The sequence below is a fragment of the Staurois parvus genome, unplaced genomic scaffold (assembly GCF_062004578.1).
Source record: "Staurois parvus isolate SC_StPar_1 unplaced genomic scaffold, SC_StPar_1.0 ptg000249l, whole genome shotgun sequence".
Taxonomy (NCBI): Eukaryota; Metazoa; Chordata; class Amphibia; order Anura; family Ranidae; genus Staurois; species Staurois parvus.
The window spans coordinates 230,065-251,149 of NW_028318045.1; the positions used below are offsets into that span (position 1 = coordinate 230,065).

General features: G+C 42.4%; 1 protein-coding gene across 1 annotated transcript in view; it reads left to right on the plus strand.

Annotated features, from left to right (window-relative positions):
* Window positions 1-3,425: 3,425 nt before the first annotated feature.
* AKR1B1 (aldo-keto reductase family 1 member B) overlaps window positions 3,426-21,085 on the plus strand; it is a 36,404-nt gene continuing 18,744 nt past the window's right edge. The window contains exon 1 of the mRNA XM_089680639.1: window positions 3,426-3,584. Within this exon, the coding sequence (XP_089536765.1) occupies window positions 3,513-3,584 (72 nt within the window). The 5' untranslated portion in view covers window positions 3,426-3,512. The remainder of the gene's footprint in view (window positions 3,585-21,085) is intronic.

Genomic DNA, 21,085 nt, shown 5'->3' on the forward strand with positions numbered 1-21,085 from the left:
ACACTTGCACTAAGAGCTATTCATATAACATGCAGCTGGTGACGTCACTGGGGCATGCTCTCTGGAGGGATGGCATATTGTGCCGGACCTTCAGAGCTCCGTGCCATAGCCAAGGGCTCCTGCTTGTGCGGGAGTGACGTCAACACGGCCCCGGTCATTCATAAAAAAAGCACGCTATTTATCTAACATGCAGCCGGTGACGTCACTGGTGCATGCCCTCTGGAGGGATGGCACGCTTTTGAATCAGAGAAAGAGCTCACTCTTCTAGCAATGTCCTGGGAGTAGTCCAGCCAGGCTTCAAAGGGTACGTACATGGCCAACACCTATGGCAAGGACATTATTCAGCTTTGGTCAAAGCTGTACAGTTTATTTTTCTCTACAGACACCCTTTGTCCACATAGACAGTTTTTTGGGGGGGTTTTGGCAAAGGTGAACTTTGTCCTAAAAAATAAGCAAGACCAAAACTTTTTGGCCATACTTCTCTCCTGGCTCACAGTTGTGAACTTATTTCTGCACTTCTGTGACCCAGATTCAGCCGGTAGCCCACTGTTGGCTGATGTCAAGATCCACCCAGATACATGACCGGCAGCTGCCTCAGTATATCAGCGTGCTGCTGAGATCCAGACGATCCCATTCTCGCCACAGCCTGGCGCTCCAGTGAGTGCTGGAGGTGCAGAGCAGAGATCCAGTAAATGATAGTCACTGCTCTCTACTCTAAAAAGACTGAGAACTGAGCGATCAGTGGTCATGTGATTGCTCAGTTCTCAGTCTTAGAGCTGGTGGAGGACAGCTGTAGCATCAGACTGATACTGCAGCCATTTAGGTATGTTTGTTTTTTTGCTATCCCACACTTCTCCTTGAGGGCCAGTTCACACCTGAATTGCACAGCAACACATTCCTCTGTGATTCAATCCGCTGCAATTTTCCATCTGAATGGGGTGAAATCACACTGGATCACACCAAAACTAGTGCATGCATTACTTTTCAAAAATGCACCGCACCAGATTGTATAGTACTGCTGTACTATGCCATCCGGTGCAGACAAATGCGCCGTTTGCAATCGGTGGTTGGGGTGTTGTTAGGAATACATTGACACCCACAGCATGTCACACACCCAGTACATTTTGAACTCCCATACTGCGTTCCAGTGTGAACAGACCCAGTGTGGATTCATACATGTGCAGTGTGAATTGAAGCTCTGTTTTCACTAGTGTTCATTCCAAAGTCAAAATTCTATTTAGTTTTAGTCATAGTCTATGGACTAAAACGCCATTTTAGTTTTATCATATTTTGGTCATCTGAAATCTGTGCCTAAAATCTGTAGTATATTCTATTCAACTAAAATATCCTACCTTTTAGTCAACTAGATCTCCAGTACATTTTAGGGCTTGTTCACACCTTCTTCCCAAACGCCCCTATAGCGTTTGACAGGCATTAGACAGGCATTTTGGGCGCGTTTCTAATGCTCCCCAAACGCCTTGTGCGCGGTTCTGAGGCGTTTCATAGGTGTTTTCCAAGCATTAAAACCATACCACAAGGGCCTATAATGAAGTTAATGGTATTAACGCCCCGCAAACGCCTACCAGGCATTTGAGGAGCATCAGCATAGACTTGAATGGGAAAAGTTGAAAGACTGGACATGAGGCGTCAATTTTACTGTGACGCTAAAACTTCAGTGTGAACAGCACTGTGTGCTGCCATGTGTATAATTTTCATAGGTGTTTGAGGAGCCTTAAAACGCTCCTCAAACGCCTGCTAACAAAGCTAGTGTGAACTGAGCCTTAGTTGACTAAAATAGTTTTATTCAACTAAAATGTAATGTAATGCATTATTTCAAGTGTCACTAAACCCAGGACCCTGCATTCACTATATCTGGTATCCCACAGTACACACAACATGGAAATGCAATTATTTTAGTAAATATAAACTGCTAAATTCCTTTTCTCATCAGCAGTTAGAGCAGCCTTGTAACTTATGTCAGTGTCCAGCAGAGCACTGGTTACAGCTTGTAGGAGAAGTTTTTATTCTTCCTGATTGTCCTATGAGAGTGTATAACTCTTGACCCTCTGTCTGGACAGTGCTCATTGGCCCTGTGCTAATCAAGTGACCCCTCCCAAAGGAAAAAAATAAAACTCTCTAACAACACACACCAAACTGAGCATGTGCAGCCTGCCCCCAAGACTCTGTTTTGTTAGCAGATGGATTGAGGACAGTGGAAAAATGGGAGGATCAGAGAAGACAGGATCAAACAGGCTTTTTACACAATGCAGAGGATTAACCCCTTAGGTTCCCCAGTGAGCATAACAAGCATGCTTTACTGTATATACAGATTTTACTATTGTGAGTTTAGTAACACTTTAAGCATTGCTATAGAATTTTCAAACTCATATTCACTTGGAGTATAAAGAAATCAAACAACATCATATTTATGGTATTAAGGTTTGAACAAACTGCACAGACACAGGTTTAGCCGTTATATAACATCTTTACGAATAAAACGTCCCTCCCTCACATTTTTGTTCATTGACGAAAATTGCAATTAATTTCTGTCATAGTTCTCATCAAATGATGAAAATTTGGAGCAAATTTTGTTTAGTGTTTGTCACCGAAACATGCCACTGACTAAAAGTATGATAAAAATATTTCTGTCAATGAAATTACTGGTTTCCAGAGCAAATTGACAAAGCAGTTCAGCGGTTCAGGTCAGGTTCAGATCAGGATCGGGTCAGGATTTTATCCTGTTCACAGCTCATGACATGCGCTATTCAGATGCGTTCCCATAGAAGTCAATGAGTCTGAATTGGCACCTGAACCGGACCGCACTGCTCAGAAAACTGACAGGACTCTTTTTCAACTGGCAGTGAATCCATACGCCGAACGTGCCGCATATATGTGAACGGGCACCACAGAAGCTATTATTTCATGTCATGCGCATATATGTGAGCGGGCACAATAGAAGCCGATGTTACCTCACGTCATGTGCATATATGTGAGCGGGCACAATAGAAGCCGATGTTGCTTCGCGTCATGCGCATATAGGCGAGCGGGCACAATAGAAGCCGATGTTACCTCACGTCATGCGCATATATGTGAACGGGTCAATTTACAAACAAGAGAAACATTTTCTGGTTCGTTGTGGATAGAGTAGGGAAAGGACTGGAACTCCGGCCGGGCTTGTCAAAACCCCTTTGGAGAGATTCCTTCTCTTCCTGCCTGGGAATACACTGTCCCTGAGACAAGAAGAGAAGGAAAATCTGGGTCCGGCAGGCTTCAGGTGCCGCCCGCTGCAGGACAGTCACACGCTCTACACAGCTGGAACAGCGAGGGCTAAAGTCGGGTAAACCCGTAGCAGACATCTTGCCTGAAGGAAGCGCCTGGTCCCCGCCCACCACACGTTGCCCCCAATCAACGCCGTACCGCTCTCATCCTCCGCCAATAGCAATCCTTCCAGCGGCTGGTTAGTAAAGAGCGGAGGCAGACGGAGGTGTCAGTCATCATTGGCAGCAGCAGCCATGAAGGGACCGCTGTACGTGGAGCTTTACACCGGGGCCAAGATGCCCATCCTGGGCCTGGGCACATGGAAGGTGAGGGCTATTCTGACCATGTGTGCCACCCTGTACTGTCTTCTATACCTTCCCTCTATACAATCCCCCCACAGAGCCCGTGTGTCATAGGCCCCCGCCTGCAGAACTCTTATTTATAGATCACTAGTGGCTCCCGCAGCTCCATACACGGCTCAGGAGAACTTTACTATTACTAGTGGAAGAAACCATTGTAAAGCCTGGCACTGCTGGGCCAATATGTTCTGCTCTGTCTATAGGTCTGCCCTGCCCCCCACACATCACTTCCTATATCTACTCCATGGACATCATCTGTAATGTGATGTGTATCTGTGTGCTGTCCATCTGTGTCTGCTATGTCTGTGTCTTCTGTATCTGTGTCTTCTATATCCGTGTCTTCTGTATCTGTGTGCTGTCCATCTGTGTCTGCTATGTCTGTGTCTTCTGTATCTGTGTCTTCTATATCTGTGTCTTCTGTATCTGTGTCTTCTGTATCTGTGTCTTCTATATCTGTGTCTTCTATATCTGTGTCTTCTGTATCTGTGTCTTCTATATCTGTGTCTTCTGTATCTGTGTCTTCTGTATCTCTGTCTTCTATATCTCTCTCTTCTGTATCTCTCTCTTCTGTATCTGTGTCTTCTATATCCGTGTATTCTATGTCTCTCTCTTCTGTATCTGTGTCTTCTATATCAGTGTCTTCTATATCAGTGTCTTCTATATCTGTGTCTTCTGTATCTCTCTCTTCTGTATCTGTGTCTTCTGTATCTGTGTATTCTGTGTCTCTCTCTTCTGTATCTGTGTCTTCTATATCCGTGTATTCTGTGTCTCTCTCTTCTGTATCTGTGTCTTCTGTATCTGTGTCTTCTATATCTGTGTCTTCTATATCTCTCTCTTCTGTATCTGTGTCTTCTATATCTGTGTCTTCTGTATCTGTGTCTTCTATATCTGTGTCTTCTATATCTCTCTCTTCTGTATCTGTGTCTCCTATATCCGTGTATTCTATATCTCTCTCTTCTGTATCTGTGTCTTCTGTATCTGTGTCTTCTGTATCTGTGTCTACTATATCTGTGTCTTCTGTATCTCTCTCTTCTATATCTGTGTATTCTATATCTCTCTCTTCTGTATCTGTGTCTTCTATATCTCTCTTTTCTGTATCTGTGTCTTCTATATCTGTGTCTTCTGTATCTGTGTCTTCTATATCTGTGTCTTCTATATCTCTCTCTTCTGTATCTGTGTCTTCTATATCTCTCTCTTCTGTATCTGTGTCTTCTGTATCTGTGTCTTCTGTATCTGTGTCTGCTATATCTGTGTCTTCTGTATCTCTCTCTTCTATATCTGTGTATTCTATATCTCTCTCTTCTGTATCTGTGTCTTCTATATCTCTCTCTTCTGTATCTGTGTCTTCTATATCTCTCACTTCTGTATTTGTGTCTTCTATATCTGTGTCTTCTATATCTTTCTCTTCTGTATCTGTGTCATCTGTGTCTGCTATATCTGTGTCTTCTGTATCTGTGTCTTCTATATCTGTGTCTTCTGTATCTGTGTCTTCTGTATCTGTGTCTTCTATATCTGTGTCTTCTATATCTCTCTCTTCTGTATCTGTGTCTGCTATATCTCTCTCTTCTGTATCTGTGTCTTCTGTATCTCTCTCTTCTATATCCGTGTATTCTATATCTCTCTCTTCTGTATCTGTGTCTTCTATATCTGTGTCTTCTATATCTCTCTCTTCTATATCTGTGTCTTCTGTATCTGTGTCTTCTATATCCGTGTATTCTATATCTAACTCTTCTATATCTGTGTCTTCTGTATCTGTGTCTTCTGTATCTCTCTCTTCTGTATCTGTGTCTTCTATATCTGTGTCTTCTATCTCTCTCTCTTCTGTATCTGTGTCTTCTATATCTGTGTCTTCTATCTCTCTCTCTTCTGTATCTGTGTCTTCTATATCTGTGTCTTCTGTATCTGTGTCTTCTATATCTCTCTCTTCTGTATCTCTCTCTTCTGTATCTCTCTCTTCTGTATCTGTGTCTTCTATATCTCTCTCTTCTGTATCTGTGTCTTCTATATTTCTCTCTTCTGTATCTGTGTCTTCTATATCTGTATCTTCTGTATCTGTGTCTTCTATATCTCTCTCTTCTGTATCTCTCTCTTCTATATCTCTCTCTTCTGTATCTGTGTCTTCTATATCTCTCTCTTCTGTATCTGTGTCTTCTCTATTTCTTTCTTCTGTATCTGTGTCTTCTATATCCGTGTATTCTATATCTCTCTCTTCTGTATCTGTGTCTTCTATATCTCTCTCTTCTGTATCTGTGTCTTCTATATCTCTCTCTTCTGTATCTGTGTCTTCTATATCTCTCTATTCTGTATCTGTGTCTTCTATATCTGTGTCTTCTGTATCTGTGTCTTCTATATCTTTCTCTTCTATATCTGTGTCTTCTGTATCTGTGACATCTATATCTCTGTCGTCTGTATCTGTGTCTTCTATATCTCTCTCTTCTGTATCTCTCTCTTCTGTATCTCTCTCTTCTGTATCTGTGTCTTCTATATCTCTCTCTTCTGTATCTGTGTCTTCTATATCTGTGTCTTCTATATCTCTCTCTTCTGTATCTGTGTCTTCTATATCTCTCTCTTCTGTATCTGTGTCTTCTCTATTTCTTTCTTCTGTATCTGTGTCTTCTATATCCGTGTATTCTATATCTCTCTCTTCTGTATCTGTGTCTTCTATATCTCTCTATTCTGTATCTGTGTCTTCTATATCTGTGTCTTCTGTATCTGTGTCTTCTATATCTCTCTCTTCTATATCTGTGTCTTCTATATCTGTGTTCACTGTATCTGTGTCTTCTATATCCGTGTATTCTATATCTCTCTTCTGTATCTGTGTCTTCTATATCTCTCTCTTCTGCATCTGTGTCTTCTGTATCTGTGTCTTCTATATCTGTGTCTTCTATATCTGTGTCTTCTGTATCTGTGTCTTCTATATCTCTCTTCTGTATCTGTGTCTTCTATATCTCTCTATTCTGTATCTGTGTCTTCTATATCTCTCTATTCTGTATCTGTGTCTTCTGTATCTGTGTCTTCTGTATCTGTGTCTTCTATATCTGTGTCTTCTGTATTTGTGTGCAATGCTTCTGTGTCTGTTTGCGGTGCATCTGTGTCTTCTATATCTGTGTCTTCTGTATCTGTGTCCTATGCATCTGTGTCTTCTGTATCTGTGTGCTGTGCATCTATGTCTTCTAAATCTGTATCTTCTGTATTTGTGTTCTATGCATCTGTCTTCTGTATGTGTCTCCTATATCTGTGTCTTCTGCATCTATGTCTTCTGTATCTGTGTCCTATGCATCTGTCTTCTGTATCTGTGTCTTCTGTATCTGTGTCTTCTGTATCTGTGTCTTCTTTATCTGTGTCTTCTGTATCTGTGTGCTTTTCATCTGTGTCTTCTGTATCTGTGTCTTCTATTTCTGTGTCCTATACATCTGTGTCTTCTGTATCTGTGTCCTATGCATCTGTCTTCTGAATCTGCGTCCTATGCATCTGTGTCTTCTGTATCTGTGTGCGATGCTTCTGTGTCTTCAGTATATGTGTGTCTTCTGTATTTGTGTGCTATTCTTCTGTCTTCTGGATCTGTGTACGATGCTTCTGTATTTTCTGTATCTGTGTGCTATGCATCTGTGTCTTCTGGATCTGTGTGCTATGCATCTGTGTCTTCTATATCTGTGTGTGATGCTTCTGTGTCTTTTGTATCTGTGTCCTATACATCTGTGTCTTCTGTATCTGTGTCCTATGTTCTGTGTCTTCTGTATATGTGTCTTCTGTATTTGTGTGCTATTTTTCTGTGTCTTCTGGATCTGTGTACGATGCTTCTGTGTTTTCTGTATCTGTGTGCTATGCATCTATGTCTTCTGTATCTGTGTCCTATGCATCTGTGTGCGAAGCTTCTGTATATGTGTGTTATGCATCTGTGTCTTCTATATCTGTGTCTTCTATATCTGTGTGCTATGTATGTTTGTCTTCTATATCTGTGTCTTCTATATCTGTGTGCTGTGCATCTGTGTCTTCTATATCTGTGTCTTCTATATCTGTGTGCTATGTATGTTTGTCTACTATATCTGTGTCTTCTATATCTGTGTGCTATGTATGTTTGTCTTCTATATCTGTGTGCTATGTATGTTTGTCTTCTATATCTGTGTCTTCTATATCTGTGTGCTGTGCCTCTGTGTCTTCTATATCTGTGTGCTGTGCATCTGTGTCTTCTATATCTGTGTCTTCTATATCTGTGTGTTGTGTAGTCATGGGGTTGGTTTTCAGAGTGCAACTGCACCTGCGAAGTGCACAGTTTGTTTGCCTTTAGTAAATCAGTAGATTTACTAAAAGTAAATAGACTGAGTACTCTGCAAGTGCAGTTGCTCCAGAGCTTAGTAAATGAGGGGAAACTCTGCTGATTTCCATCATTCAATCATGTGCAAGCAAAAATTGTATTTTTTAATTTTCCTTGCATGTGATTGGGTATTCTTTGCATAGTGAAGCTTTACTTCATTTACTAACCGCTTCCCAACCACCCTATAGTAGAAATACTGCTACAGGGCGGCAGGGCTGCTCAAAATCACGTATATATATGTGATTTTGTATTTCCTGGTAGAGTGCGCACGCACGCGCCTTACCCACGCCATCAATGGCAGCTACAGCTTTCAATCACCGAGTCATGGCTGGAGATTCCCTGCCGGCACCCAGTGATCACCGAGGAACACTGACAGGGGAGAGGTCTGTATGTATACAATACAGAGATCTCACCTGTCAGCTCCAGCAGGCTGCTTTGTATTACTCTGCATAACAGAGCAATACAAAACAACATGCCTCCCTGGTAAAACACAGCACACAGTAAAACACACACAGCACACAGTTAACCCTTTGATCGCCCCAGATGTTAACCCCTTCCTGCCTAGTGTCATTAGGACAGTGTCAGTGCTTTTTATTAGCACTGATCACTGTATTAGTGTCACTGCTGATGTCAGTGACAGTTAGTCAGTCCCCGCCGTAGTTCCATTATAAGTTGTTGATCGCCGCAATTACTAGTATAAAAACATTTTTTTTTAAATTCCAGTATATATATTGCCAGTTGTAGACGCTATAACGTTCACGTAAACCAATTAATATACACATATTGGGATTATTTTTTATTTAGCAAAGACATGTAGCAGAATATATTTTGGCCTACATTTATGATGAAATTAGACTTTTTAAATTTTTTTACTTATCATGTTTAATAGCAAAAAGTCAAAAATATATATTTTTTTTTCCTTCAAAATTGTTGGTCTTTTTTTTGTTTATAACGCAAAAAATAAAAACCGCAGAGGCGATCAAATACCACTGAAAGAAATTTCCATTTGTGGGAAAAAAAGACATAAATTTCATTTGGGTGCAGCGTTGCATGACCACGCAATTGTCAGTCAAAGTAACACAGCGCCGTATTGCAAAAAATGGCCTAACTGGGGGGGGGGGGTAAGCAAGTGGATAATCTCTGGAGAAACTCTACTTGCAAAGTGCACATACTAATTACTTTTCTTACATTAAAAAAACCTTACTGTTATGAAAAACAGGTAAAAAAAAAACCCCATGGTACATCTATAACCCGTTGCAGCGGTAGGAAATTACATCTTTTGTAACGGAGCATTTCCAAGAGAAAAAGTTAGAGAACAAACATATCATAGATCAAACAACATAGCAAAGTGCACTAATATTGAATGCCTGGGGGTAGAGTAATACAAGATTCAGTGGGAGGGGGGGAGTGGGGGAAACCCAGCCATGAGTATTGCCATTACATCAGGTTGCATAGGTGGTAGGTGAAGCAAGCCATCTATACCATATTTTGTTGTACTTTGTGGGGCATCCTCTGTGGATATAAATAAGTTTCTTGTACGGAAGAGTTGAATTAACTTCAATCAACCATGGATAGCCTGGAGGGTAGGGACGATTGTGTGCATCCAGTGGCATGCAACCAATTTTTGGGCACTAAATAGAGTTTCATGTAAAAGGGTAACAAGGAATTTATCCTCGGGCAGGTCTGGGAGGAGACCAAGAAGACACACTCTGGGATCTAATTGTAGAGGTGAGCCCATGTGATCATGCAAAAATTGATGATTTGTTCCTAGTACATCTGAATAATTGAACAGGACTATGTGAGGTGTAAGAACGTGCCAGGGTCCCTGAGGCATCGGGGGCAAAGAGGCCTCAGCTTGGGACGAAATCTGGAGACCCGAAGTGGGGTAAGGTAAGCTCCGTGCACTATATAGAGTCTGTCGGGGAGTCTCGGTGAAGCCAACTTGATGCCCTCCAATTTCTCATCCCAGATCTCTGTCTCCAACAGCCTGATATCTGGCTCCCAGCGGGATTTGGTCACCTCCGCTAAGCTAGTTATTGTGGGAGTGCGCAATGCAGTGTATAAAACCGAAATCAGCTTGGCAGGCTCGGAACCGAGCACCACATCTATCAAAGTTAAGGGTTGAAGTAGAGGAGCTGGGTCTGGAAATTGGGCCCAAAAGCATGACGGAGCTGCAAATATCTAAATAGCATATGGTTAGGGAGGTTACATTCCTCTTTTAAGGTTTGGAACGGCTTGGGCCCAATGGCCGCAACCACCTGGTGGAGATATATGATTCTCCTAGAAGACCAAATCTGAGGGTTAGGAATAGTGAGGAGTTCAGGTAGCCTGGGGTTGAGCCAAAGGAGAACATGTGAGTGATTTACGTGATGAAGAGCCAGCTCACAGATACGTTTGTGATGGTGCCCTATTGTGTTGTGATGCACATGGGAACCGGGATGCCTGCTGTCCGTAACGCCACTTTTAGGGGGAAAACAAGGTACAACCGGGCTGCCCACACACCAGAGTCTGGTAATGATCGGCCTCCGATTTAGCTAGGTGAAAAAAATGGGATAGGTGTGCCACCAGATAGTAAGAATGAAAATCCGGGAGGGCCGCAAACCCCACAGTAGTGGGGTTCTTGAGTACAAGCGAGGAGAGCTTGTGTCTACCCGATCCCCAGATGAACGAGTTAAGAATTCCTTCAAGTGTTTTGAAGGTTTTTAGGGGTAGCAGTATCAGGGAGTGCCAGAATATGTAAAGGAGTTTAGGCAGGAGGATTATTTTAACTAGGTTAATGCTTCCCAAAACCCCCAGTGGGAGCCTTGCCCACCATTGGTTGCGTGCCTTATGGATGGTAAATAGTGGCTTGATATTGAGCGTGGGGTAATCTCGGAGGTCCCTGGTAACAGAAACTCCCAAATATTGGATTGTAGAAACTCTGCGTAGAGGCAGGGAACTAGAAATGTATGACGGAGGACAGGCATCTAGGGGAAGGATCTGCGACTTATTCCAATTGAAACGCAGCCCAGAGTGTGTTCCAAACTCCTCAATCACCTGTGAAGCGGTACTTAGAGAGGGGCCTGTGTCAGCCAAGTAAAGATGCATATCGTCCGCATACATTCCAACTTTCCACAAAGGAGCCAACCCAGAGGGCCCTAATATCAGGATGACGTCTGAGCAAAGTGGCTAGGGGTTCCGCCGCAAGCGCATACAACAAGGGGGACAGAGGACAACCCTGACGGGTCCCTCGGCCCAAGGGAAAAACATCTGATAACCACCCATTGACGGCCAACCCTGGCAATATTGGAATGATACAGCAAATGCACCCATTTAATGAAATTGGGCCCAAAACCAAATCCCTCCAGAATCTCCCGCAGAATAGCTCCACTCCACAGTCGAATGCTTTCGCAGCATCAAGCGTCACCACTGCCCTAGTACCGACTTCATCATGGGAGGCTTGTATATTCATGTATAAACAACGAATATTCATAGCAGTGTTTTTCCCCGGCATAAATCCTGTTTGGTCAGGGTGTATTAAAGATAGGATAACCTGATTGAGACGTAAAGCCAATATTTTAGCCAAGATATTATAATATCTACCTGTAAAAGGGAAATATGATATGATTCTGGATGGGAGGGGTCCATGCCAGGTTTAATGATACTGTTAAAGATTCAAGCATAGCGTCCGACAGGGCTTATATAACGCCGTCAGTTTATGCAGCACTTTACATATATATATTGTACATTCACATCAGTCCCTAACCCTCAAGGGGTGTACAATCTAAGGTCCCTAACTTAGTAAATGAGCAGAAACTCTGCTGACTTCCATCATCCAATTATGTGCAAGCAAAAATTGTGTTTTTTAAATATTTTTCTTCCACGTGATTGGGTATTCTTTGCAAAGTGGAGCTTTACTTCATTTGCTAAGCTCTGGTTATACTTACCTGCTCTGTGCAATTGTTTTGCACAGAGAAGCCCAGATAGTCCTCTTCTCAGGTCCCCCACTGGCGCTCCAGGCCCCCCCCCCCGCTGAGTGTCCCTAGAGCAAGCTGCTTGCTCTGGGGGCACTCATGCATGCTTGCTCGTGAGCCCCTCTGTGTATCTGAGACAAGCAGAGCATGGCTTGCAAAACCATTGCACAGAACAGGTATTTATTGTTGTTGTTTGTTAATTAAACAGAATAAACAGCCTCTTTAAACAGAACCTCACTCTCTCAGCAAACATTGATGATTTGTGATTCTTATGCTGTAAGCATTAGTAAATAGATAGAAAAGTATATCATATTTACTTGTTTTAAACTTTTTTTGTTACATTTCTTCAGTTACTTCCTGGTTTCCATGCCTAGGCAAATGGTGTCATACATTCCCTGAGTCTTCAGCAGGGGAAGATGAGCTTTCTCAGCTAAGCTTACCCTCCTGCCTGCTTGACTGAGCTAAGGGCAGATGGATTCCAGGAAGTAAATGCTACATGAATCATTTCCCCATACTGAAGATGGCTATGGCCAGAAATGCCAGAGGGGTGTTTTTCAAAGGGATTTCTCAGCAAAATAAAGCATGGAGACATGGATAGATGGGTGAGTTTGCTTTGAATATTAAAAATGATTCAAATAGCGTTTTCATTTTGTGATGCTCAGATGCAGTGCAGTTCCACTTTAACTTGTATTTTCGCTCTGTTTTCTGTACATTTCTATCCAACCAGGGACAGGGCAAATCTTTATCCATCTATCGCTATTCCTGTGTGTGAGAAGTAGAACTAATGATTGACTTCTCACAAATGGGCTTGTTGGAAAATGTTTGTTTGGTCAGCACTGCATCAGAGGAGTCCCTCAGTCAGAATACAATAACATATTGGGGGGGATTCCTCCGTCCACCTTCCTTTTGTGGATGGGGGAATCTCTTCAGGTTTTTTTAATCAATCCACTGGCTGATTGTAAAAACTGGTCCATGTCGGACCGGCTTTTGCTTGCGTATCTTCTCTATACATCCATCCTTGCCATCCATGCCTTTCCCCTGTATATACTGTATACTATCTATTGTTAATCAGGGTTCTCTGGAGCCATAGGGTTCTTCCAGAGGTTTGTAGGGGGTTTCTTGAGATGACAGATTGACCTGTAGGTTCCAGAACTTACATCATTGGCCAGAGCTAGCAGCCTGACACCAAAGATCTTATTAGCTGTTTGCAAGGGGGTGATTCTTGCCACTGATAACAGAACCCCTGACCTCTGTCTGGACAGTGCTGATTGATTCTGTGCTGATCACATGCACTCTTCCAAAAAAAAAAAATAACCCTCTCTAGCAATTCACATCAAACTGAGCATGTGCAGAGTGACTCCACACAATATGTCTTATCAGGAGATAAGAGGGGGACTCTGAAAGAAGGGGAGGATCAGAGAAGTCAGGATCAAACAATGTTTTTACACAATACATAGGATTAACCCCTTAGGTTCCACAGTGAGTATAGCAAGCATGTAGGGGGTTTCTTGAGGAATGACAGATTGACCTGTAGGTTCCAGAACTTACATCACTGGCCAGAGCTAGCAGCCTGACACCAAAGATCTTATTAGCTGTTTGCAAGGGGGTGATTCTTGCCACTGATACCAAAGTTTGTAGGAGGCGTTTTCATTTTACTCTAGGAGTATGTCTTATCAGGAGATAAGAGGGGAACACTGAAAGAAGGGAGGATCAGAGAAGTCAGGATCAAACAACATTTTTACACAATGCAGAGGATTAACCCCTTAGGTTCCATGGTGAGTATAACAATCATGCTTTACTGCATATACAGACTGATTTTACTGCTGTGGATTTAGTAACACTTTAAAGCAGTATTAAACCTTAAAACAAAAAATGTAATATAATCTAGTTTACCAATCCTTAGAGGTGTTGGCTGCATTCATTTTCTTTTTTTTAGGCTTTTGGTCCTCTATTTTCACCTGGTGATCCAACCAGCAACACACTTCTGTTTTCAGGGTGTTTGCACCCTGAACAAAGTGGCATTAGAGACAGCTTTGGACAGAAGCATTGTCAATATTTGGAGAGGGTATTCTTAGATGTTCTAGCAAATTTAAATGCATTTAACTAATGAATTAAAGTCAAACTGCAGCTAACACTTTTTCAGCAGTTACAGCAACAATTTTTTCCTCTTGCGATAAAGATATTTCATGAATGAATTAAAGCTGACCATCTTAAGCACCTCTGTCAGTGTTCAGTGGTTTGTCTTAACCCTCTAACTGCTACCTTTGCTGGACAGCTTGGTGTGTTAAAGCAAGTTGAAATCTGAAAATCAACAGACTTACTGGCTGTAAGCCAACCCCTCTACCCCCCCCCCCATGGTGCCCCCTCCATGTATTCAGGGGTCCGCTTGCCCATCTGTGGGCCCGGGGCTGACATAGCTGACATGGTGGGTATAGGAGAGGGAGTAGAGCGCTGTGGCTATGATGTAACTTCCAGGTTACTCTGTCACTTTCCCTGACTAGAATAGCCAGGGAGGAATGTATGGGGAGGAATGCAATCTGCATTGCAATACATTCAGTGAAGCCCAAAGGAGATATTCATGGTCTTTTAGACCCTGCATGTCTCCTTAAAGAGAACCTGTCACCTAAAAATCATCGTATGGGGACTTTGTAATGAAAAAAAAAATTTATTTTTATTGCAAAAATATGAAGTTACACCCAAGCACATAATTCCCCCCCCCCCCCCCAAATAAAGGCCCCCTACCCCCACATATATGCACTTGCAAATGTAAACGCACGTTTCGGGGGCGCCTATGCATGAAAATGTGGATTGGAGTACACGTTACATATCGCCATGCACGTTACTGTGAGAGAAATATTTCTAGCACAAAACCTATTCCGTAACAATAAATGGATGACCTGTAGGGGCTTTTGAAGTGTCGCCTAAAGAAAGTATAGGGTACTGAAGTTTGTTGACATTTCACACAATTTTAAAATTTGACATGTTAAGTAGCTATTTACTCGTCTTTTACATTTTACCAAAGCTTTGGGTAATTTATTGCATTTGTTTGCCCTAAACTTCACGTGACATAAAGAAATAGTACTACCACTACCCCCCCCCCCAAAAAAAAACATATTTCAGTTTGTTTTTCAATTGCGTTGTACAGTTTATAGGTCACATTAAAGGTGGAAAGAGTTCTGAAATGATTTATCTTTGTCTCATTTTTTTACATCACAGAAACCTGACATTTTAACAGGGGTGTGTAGACTTTTTATATCCACTGTATAACAATAAAAAAACTGTCCTAGAACACATAAGTCTTGGTTCACAATACTTCGACCTGAAAGTCGCACGATTTACAGTGCATCTTTGCCAGGTGACTTGAGTAATACTTTGAAGCAAATCTGAAGCAACTTTCAGGGAATGCCTGGGTAATCTTTCTGTAATGTTGGATCCAAATCACATCAAGATGGATGAGGATCCGACTTGGAGGCGACTTCCAAAAAAGTCTATGGGCACAAGTCAGGTAGAAGTCGCCTTGAATTAGTACAGGAACCTTTTCTAAAGTCAGAGAGAATTCAGTAGTGCTAATTAAGACCGCTCTCATTGACTAACATGGGATTTCACAGGTCATGCGACTTGGGGTCTCATAAGTTGGATCTCAAGTCGCGGCAGTGTGAGCCATGCACATATGACATTACATATCATCTTTGCAAAACTGAAATCTTTTCCTGAGATTTTACATTTTACCCATGAGGTCTTCCTGAAAAGCACTGGTGGCATGAAGCTTTAAAAAGGTTGTACAGTAAAAAAATAAAGTAAAAAAGTTAATATTAACTGGTTCCCAACCGTGCTATAGCCAAAGGACAGCTACAGCGCGGTTGTGAAATCCTGGGGTGACGTCCATGGATGTCATTCCGGAAAACGCCCCCCCCCCCCCCCCGCATGCCCCCAGTGGCACGCACCTGGCAGTAAACCGCCAATCACGGCAGCCTTTTACCACATGATCAGCTGTGTCCAATAACAGCGATCATCGGGTAAATACAGTTGACGGCTGCACTTTCCTCATGCTGTCACAGCCAGTGCCCAGCAGTGCCACCCACCTGTGCCCAGCAATGCCACCCATGTGCCCTGCAGTTCCACCCACCTGTGCCACTCATTGCCACCCACCAGTGCCCATCAGTGCTACCCACGTGCCCTGCAGTTCCACCCACCTGTGCCCAGTAGTGCTGCCTATCAGTTCCAGCTCATCAGTGCCGCCTATCCGTGCCACCTCATCAGTGGTGCCCATCAGTGCTGCCTATCAGTGCTGCCTCATCAACGCACATCAGTGAAGGAGAAAAATTACCCGTTTGCAAAATTTTATAATAGATACAAAGAAAAACTTTTTTTTCAAATTTTCTGCTTTTTTTTGTTTATAGTTCAAATAAAATTAAATACCACCAAAAGAAAGCTGTATTTGCGTGAAACAAATTATAAAAAGTTCATATGGGTACAGTGTTGCATGACCACGCAATTGTCATTCAGAGTTCAACAGCACTGAAAGCTGAAAATTGGCCTGGGTAGGAAGGGGGTATAAGTGCCCTGTAGATGAATGTATTCCTTTTATGAGGCCTTCTCCTGTATTGATAATATAGGAAAATTCATCATCATATCATTATCAGAATTTGAAAAAAATATCCACTCTTTTTGCATATATGTTCATAGATAGATCATTGGTTTATTTATACATCCCAGTTGTAGCTAGAAATTGCATGTACAGGAGTTCAGTAAATGTTAAAAAAATATGTTTTCACTGACTGCTGAAAGTATTGTTAAAGTAGATACCGCCCCCAATAAAACGGGAGAACCGCAAGGCCTTCCTTAGTTGAAAATTAATGAAATGAATGATAATGTCTAGGTCAGTGTTTCTCAACCTTTTTCAGTCAAGGCACCTTTTAAAATTATGGACAGTCTCAAGGCACCCCATTCTAAAATGTAAAAAACTATTCTAATAGGTTTACCTAATGCAGCAACACCCTCACATGTAGGACAGCCAGCGTTAGACGGGGTTTATTGTTCTACAGCAAATACACTTTTGCATGTGGATATTGAATAGAATTCCGATGATTCTCTTCTCCCTCAGTTTCTCTACATTACTCAGCTAAAGTGACCCCATTACTGATAGAGAGGGGCAGGGGAGGGTCAAACAAGGATGCCGTGCAGACGACCAACATTCTCCATATCAACTAATGGCATCATTGGTTGTTAGAAGGCTGGCAGCTAGAAGGTTGTAATGGCGCACAATGAAAACCTGTGTGTTTGTGTAAGTAAAAGGCAGGCTTTATCCACCTGCTAGAGAAAAACAAACAGAGAGCGCACCGGCCTAGTGCATTACCTTAAAAAATGTTTAATAAATGTAAATAATAAGTATTGTACTCACAAATGATCAATAAATAAACGACACATCATAAAGGAACAGCTCTTTCCGATTCACACTGCGTGTCTGTCTGCAGTGAGAAATCTGGACATCCAAAAGCTGACTCGTTTCGAGGACTAGCCTCTTGTTCAGAGCCCTGATCCACCTGTTGGCTTGTATACAGTTTGTGGGTAATTGTTAGGCATTTTGCCAAGGCACCCCTGAATAAACTTCAAGGCACCCCAGGGTGCCTGGGCATGCTGGTTGAAAAAAGCCAGTCTAGGTTCTCTGAAGACTCTGCGATCTTTCTCACATTTGGATGGGAAAAGGTTGCCGGCCTCTTTTTCCTTACTCTGTGGCAGCCTGTCATAGACATGTATGCTTTATCTCCCATATGCACCTATACTGAAAAATAACAAACCGTGCCAGATCTCCTATGTTGTGTATGCCATAAGAGACCTGCTGAGGCTGGGTATTGTTCAACCGACTGTGCCAGGTCTTCCACAGTACTTATACAAGATTAGCACATGGGCATTGTGAGATCTTACACAGTTTGTTATAAAAGTGTGAAGCCATCCCAGGTCCCTTACAACGCACACAAAAGATAGATGAGATCCCCCTGGAAGGCGCTGATGCTGTAGCCTTCCCAGAGGACAGATGTTTGCCCCTGGCTATTCCGCCAGTGACTACTGAGAACCAGGTGGTACAAGGGGATAAAATGTAAGTTTTCAAAAACCCTTTACACAAATTAAACAATGATGTTTCTGGATGTGCATGCAAAGCTGCATGCAACATGGAATTTGGTGTTTGGGATTAAATATCTGCCTTACAATCTGGAGGTTGCTATATACGATGGTTATGACACAAAATTGTGATTGCATCCACCTGGAGTGAATGTTGAACTTAAATATTTTATACATTTATCAAAGTCCATCATTTTGACTGCATAAATTGATTGAAATCATTTGCAGATTACAAATTTTGTGGTTATTAAGCCTTTTACTGGTGTATTGTGCTGGAGCGGGCAGATTGTGTGCAGCAGCTTGTGGCTGGGTAATCACATTACACAGCAGTTAGTTTTGTCTGTTTTGAGTATCTTCTCTGTTATCTGCTGATTTCAAGGCAGATAAAGGCAATGACCAGCGATCAGTGTTCTTTCATTTGATTAATATGTTCAAGGCACACTATATTCAATTTTAGATCATATTTTTGCTGTTTCATATTTTTTATCATGTTTCATAAATAGGTTACATTGGTTACATTAAATTGGTTACATCTTCGGTCTCATGCACACTGGACATTTTTCAGTCTCTCCCAGACGCCTTTCCTGCTGCCAGTAGCATTTAGGCAAAAAAAATGCTTGACAACTGTAAACATATGTAATGCATTTAGGCGAGTTTAGTTGCGTCAAGAGTTTGGGCTTTAATTCATTTCATTAACAAGAATAAGAATTTATTCTGGCCATTGAAATTAATTAACAGTCAAGTGCTAAACGCGCCTAGTGTTTGCACGCATTTAGGCGCATTTTTATGCGTCAAGTGTTTTTTCTGCCAAAACACCGCTGCTCCTGGCAGCGCTGGCTTTGGGGTTCTTTTCTGCCTCTAAACTCCTCTAAATGTCGATGTGTGCATGGACACATAGGCTAACATGCAGGGGCATTTAGATCAGCAGAAAAAACGTCCAGCGGGCATGAAGCCTAATGGTTTTCTGTAGATCAGGAAAAGTGATTAGCAACTCAGCTAAAAGTGAACCTCGCAGCTGTTTTGAAAGTTTTTCAAGCTGGGAGCACAAATTGCCAGGAGGACTCGAATGGGCCTTCCATTAACCTCTATGGAGCGGCGGGTGTAAACAGATATATGTCCATTTACACTCGCTTATATCCAAACTGATCTGCTAAAAATAGATGGATGGGGGGATCCGTTCTCCTTCCGTCCAGCAGATTGGATCAAATGGCAGTCGGGTGTAAACGGACAGGCTGTCGGTTTACATCTGACTGCCAATAGAAGAAAATGGAGTATGTCTGCTGTGCATAAGCAAAGTGGAAACAGACCAGTCATCTGCCTGCTGAGCGGGGAATCAGCAGACAGATCCGCCGTTGATGAAAAGGACTTCTGGAAAAGACACATCTCCCCCCCCCCCTTGTGTAAAGGGGGCCTTTTTTCCTTCTGTTTAAAACTCATCTTTAGCTGCACACTGAATATGCACTCTTTTTTTTACTTCAATGAGCTGCAGCATGTCACTTTGTTTATGTGAGAAGCAATGATACAGTCTGCAGCTCATTTGAGTATAAAAAATAAAGAGCGCACGTTCAGCTCGAGATGAGTTTGGAGGATGCTTGATCTCTGATACTTGCTTAGATGTTAGTGGAGGATTAATTGCTCTAGTTTCAGAGGTAGGCCCCTCTCATTCACCATCTGTCCAGGAAGAACACCTTTGCTAGTCACTCAGGTACACTAATTGGCTAACTGGTGAACCAGGCTTAGTTATGAAGTCAGGAAAACTGAACCCCTTGTTGAAAAGTTAAACCCGGTTTGGATTTGCATATTATGCACATGTCAACCAAGTCATCAGACATTCCTGTTTTGCTGTAAATTTTACATCTGAGAAGTTGTTGATTCCTTGCCACTTCCACCTCAAAGCTGCTGTGCCTAAAGATTGGGAATTACCTCTGTAATTCTGTTGTCCGCAGAATTTAAATGGGTAGTGGTCCTTGTCAGATGTGGAGGGAGAGTGCTGTGGGTAATAGGCATGTTGCAGCTGTGATTAGATTTTCCAGGCAGTGCTGCAGGTCAGTGCCACTTTCTGATGTTGGGTCCACTATAAGGCTTCATTTACAGGGGTGCAGCTATTCGTACACCAGTGTGATAGGCTGTCTGTGCCCACACGGAATGCACTGGTGTTTCGTGCATCTGTATGCAGGAAGTTCCATTCATGTCTTTTCAGGGTGGAATTGATTTAAACCAAGTTGATTTAATTCAGTAGTGAAAAGACTCGATTTAAATCATAATTTTTAAAGAGCAACTCCTACTCTGACCCGCTGTTGACTCACTGACAGTCCCATTCACTTTAATGGGACGGCTGATGATGCGGCAGTGACACAACAAGGTGAGGGACGTGACAGCAGCAGGTGAGTGGATGCCTGCTAACAGGCACTGCCATGATGGATCTAAAATGACAGGTACTCTTTAAATGTAAGAAATCCGACTCATTCTTGCTGGTAGTTAGAATCTTTAATATTTGCAAACCAAATGAAGGTTTCCTTTGTAGAATAATAAGCTGTCAGGTTAGTAAAACAGCGATATCAGAGCCGATTTTAGGTTAATAGGTTAATCACACATAGCTGGAGAACTACTCAAATTCTTTTATTTCATGTTTTTTCTCATGCTTACTGTGAATTTGTGTGAATTCATCGATGCAGTGCATGTTATCTCAGCTTGCAGAACTTGGATTAATTGAATGAGTTTACCAAAAATGTAAATATTGCAGAATATAGGTCTGTGGGCTGTCTGACACTTTTAGTTCTTTTCTCAGCAGGTCCATGGGCTAGCTAACACTTGTGGTCTATATCTCAGCAGGTCCGTGGGCTGGCTGACACGTATGGTCCATATCGCAGCAGGTCTGTGGGCTGGCTGACACTTGTAGTTCTTGTCTCAGCAGGTCTGTGGGCTGGCTGACACTTGTAGTTCTTATCTCAGAAGGTCTGTGGGCTGGCTGACACTTTTAGTTCTTAGCAGGTCCATGGGCTGGCTGACACTTGTGGTCCATATCTCAGCAGGTCTGTGGGCTGGCTGACACTTGTAGTCCATATTTCAGCAGGTTTGTG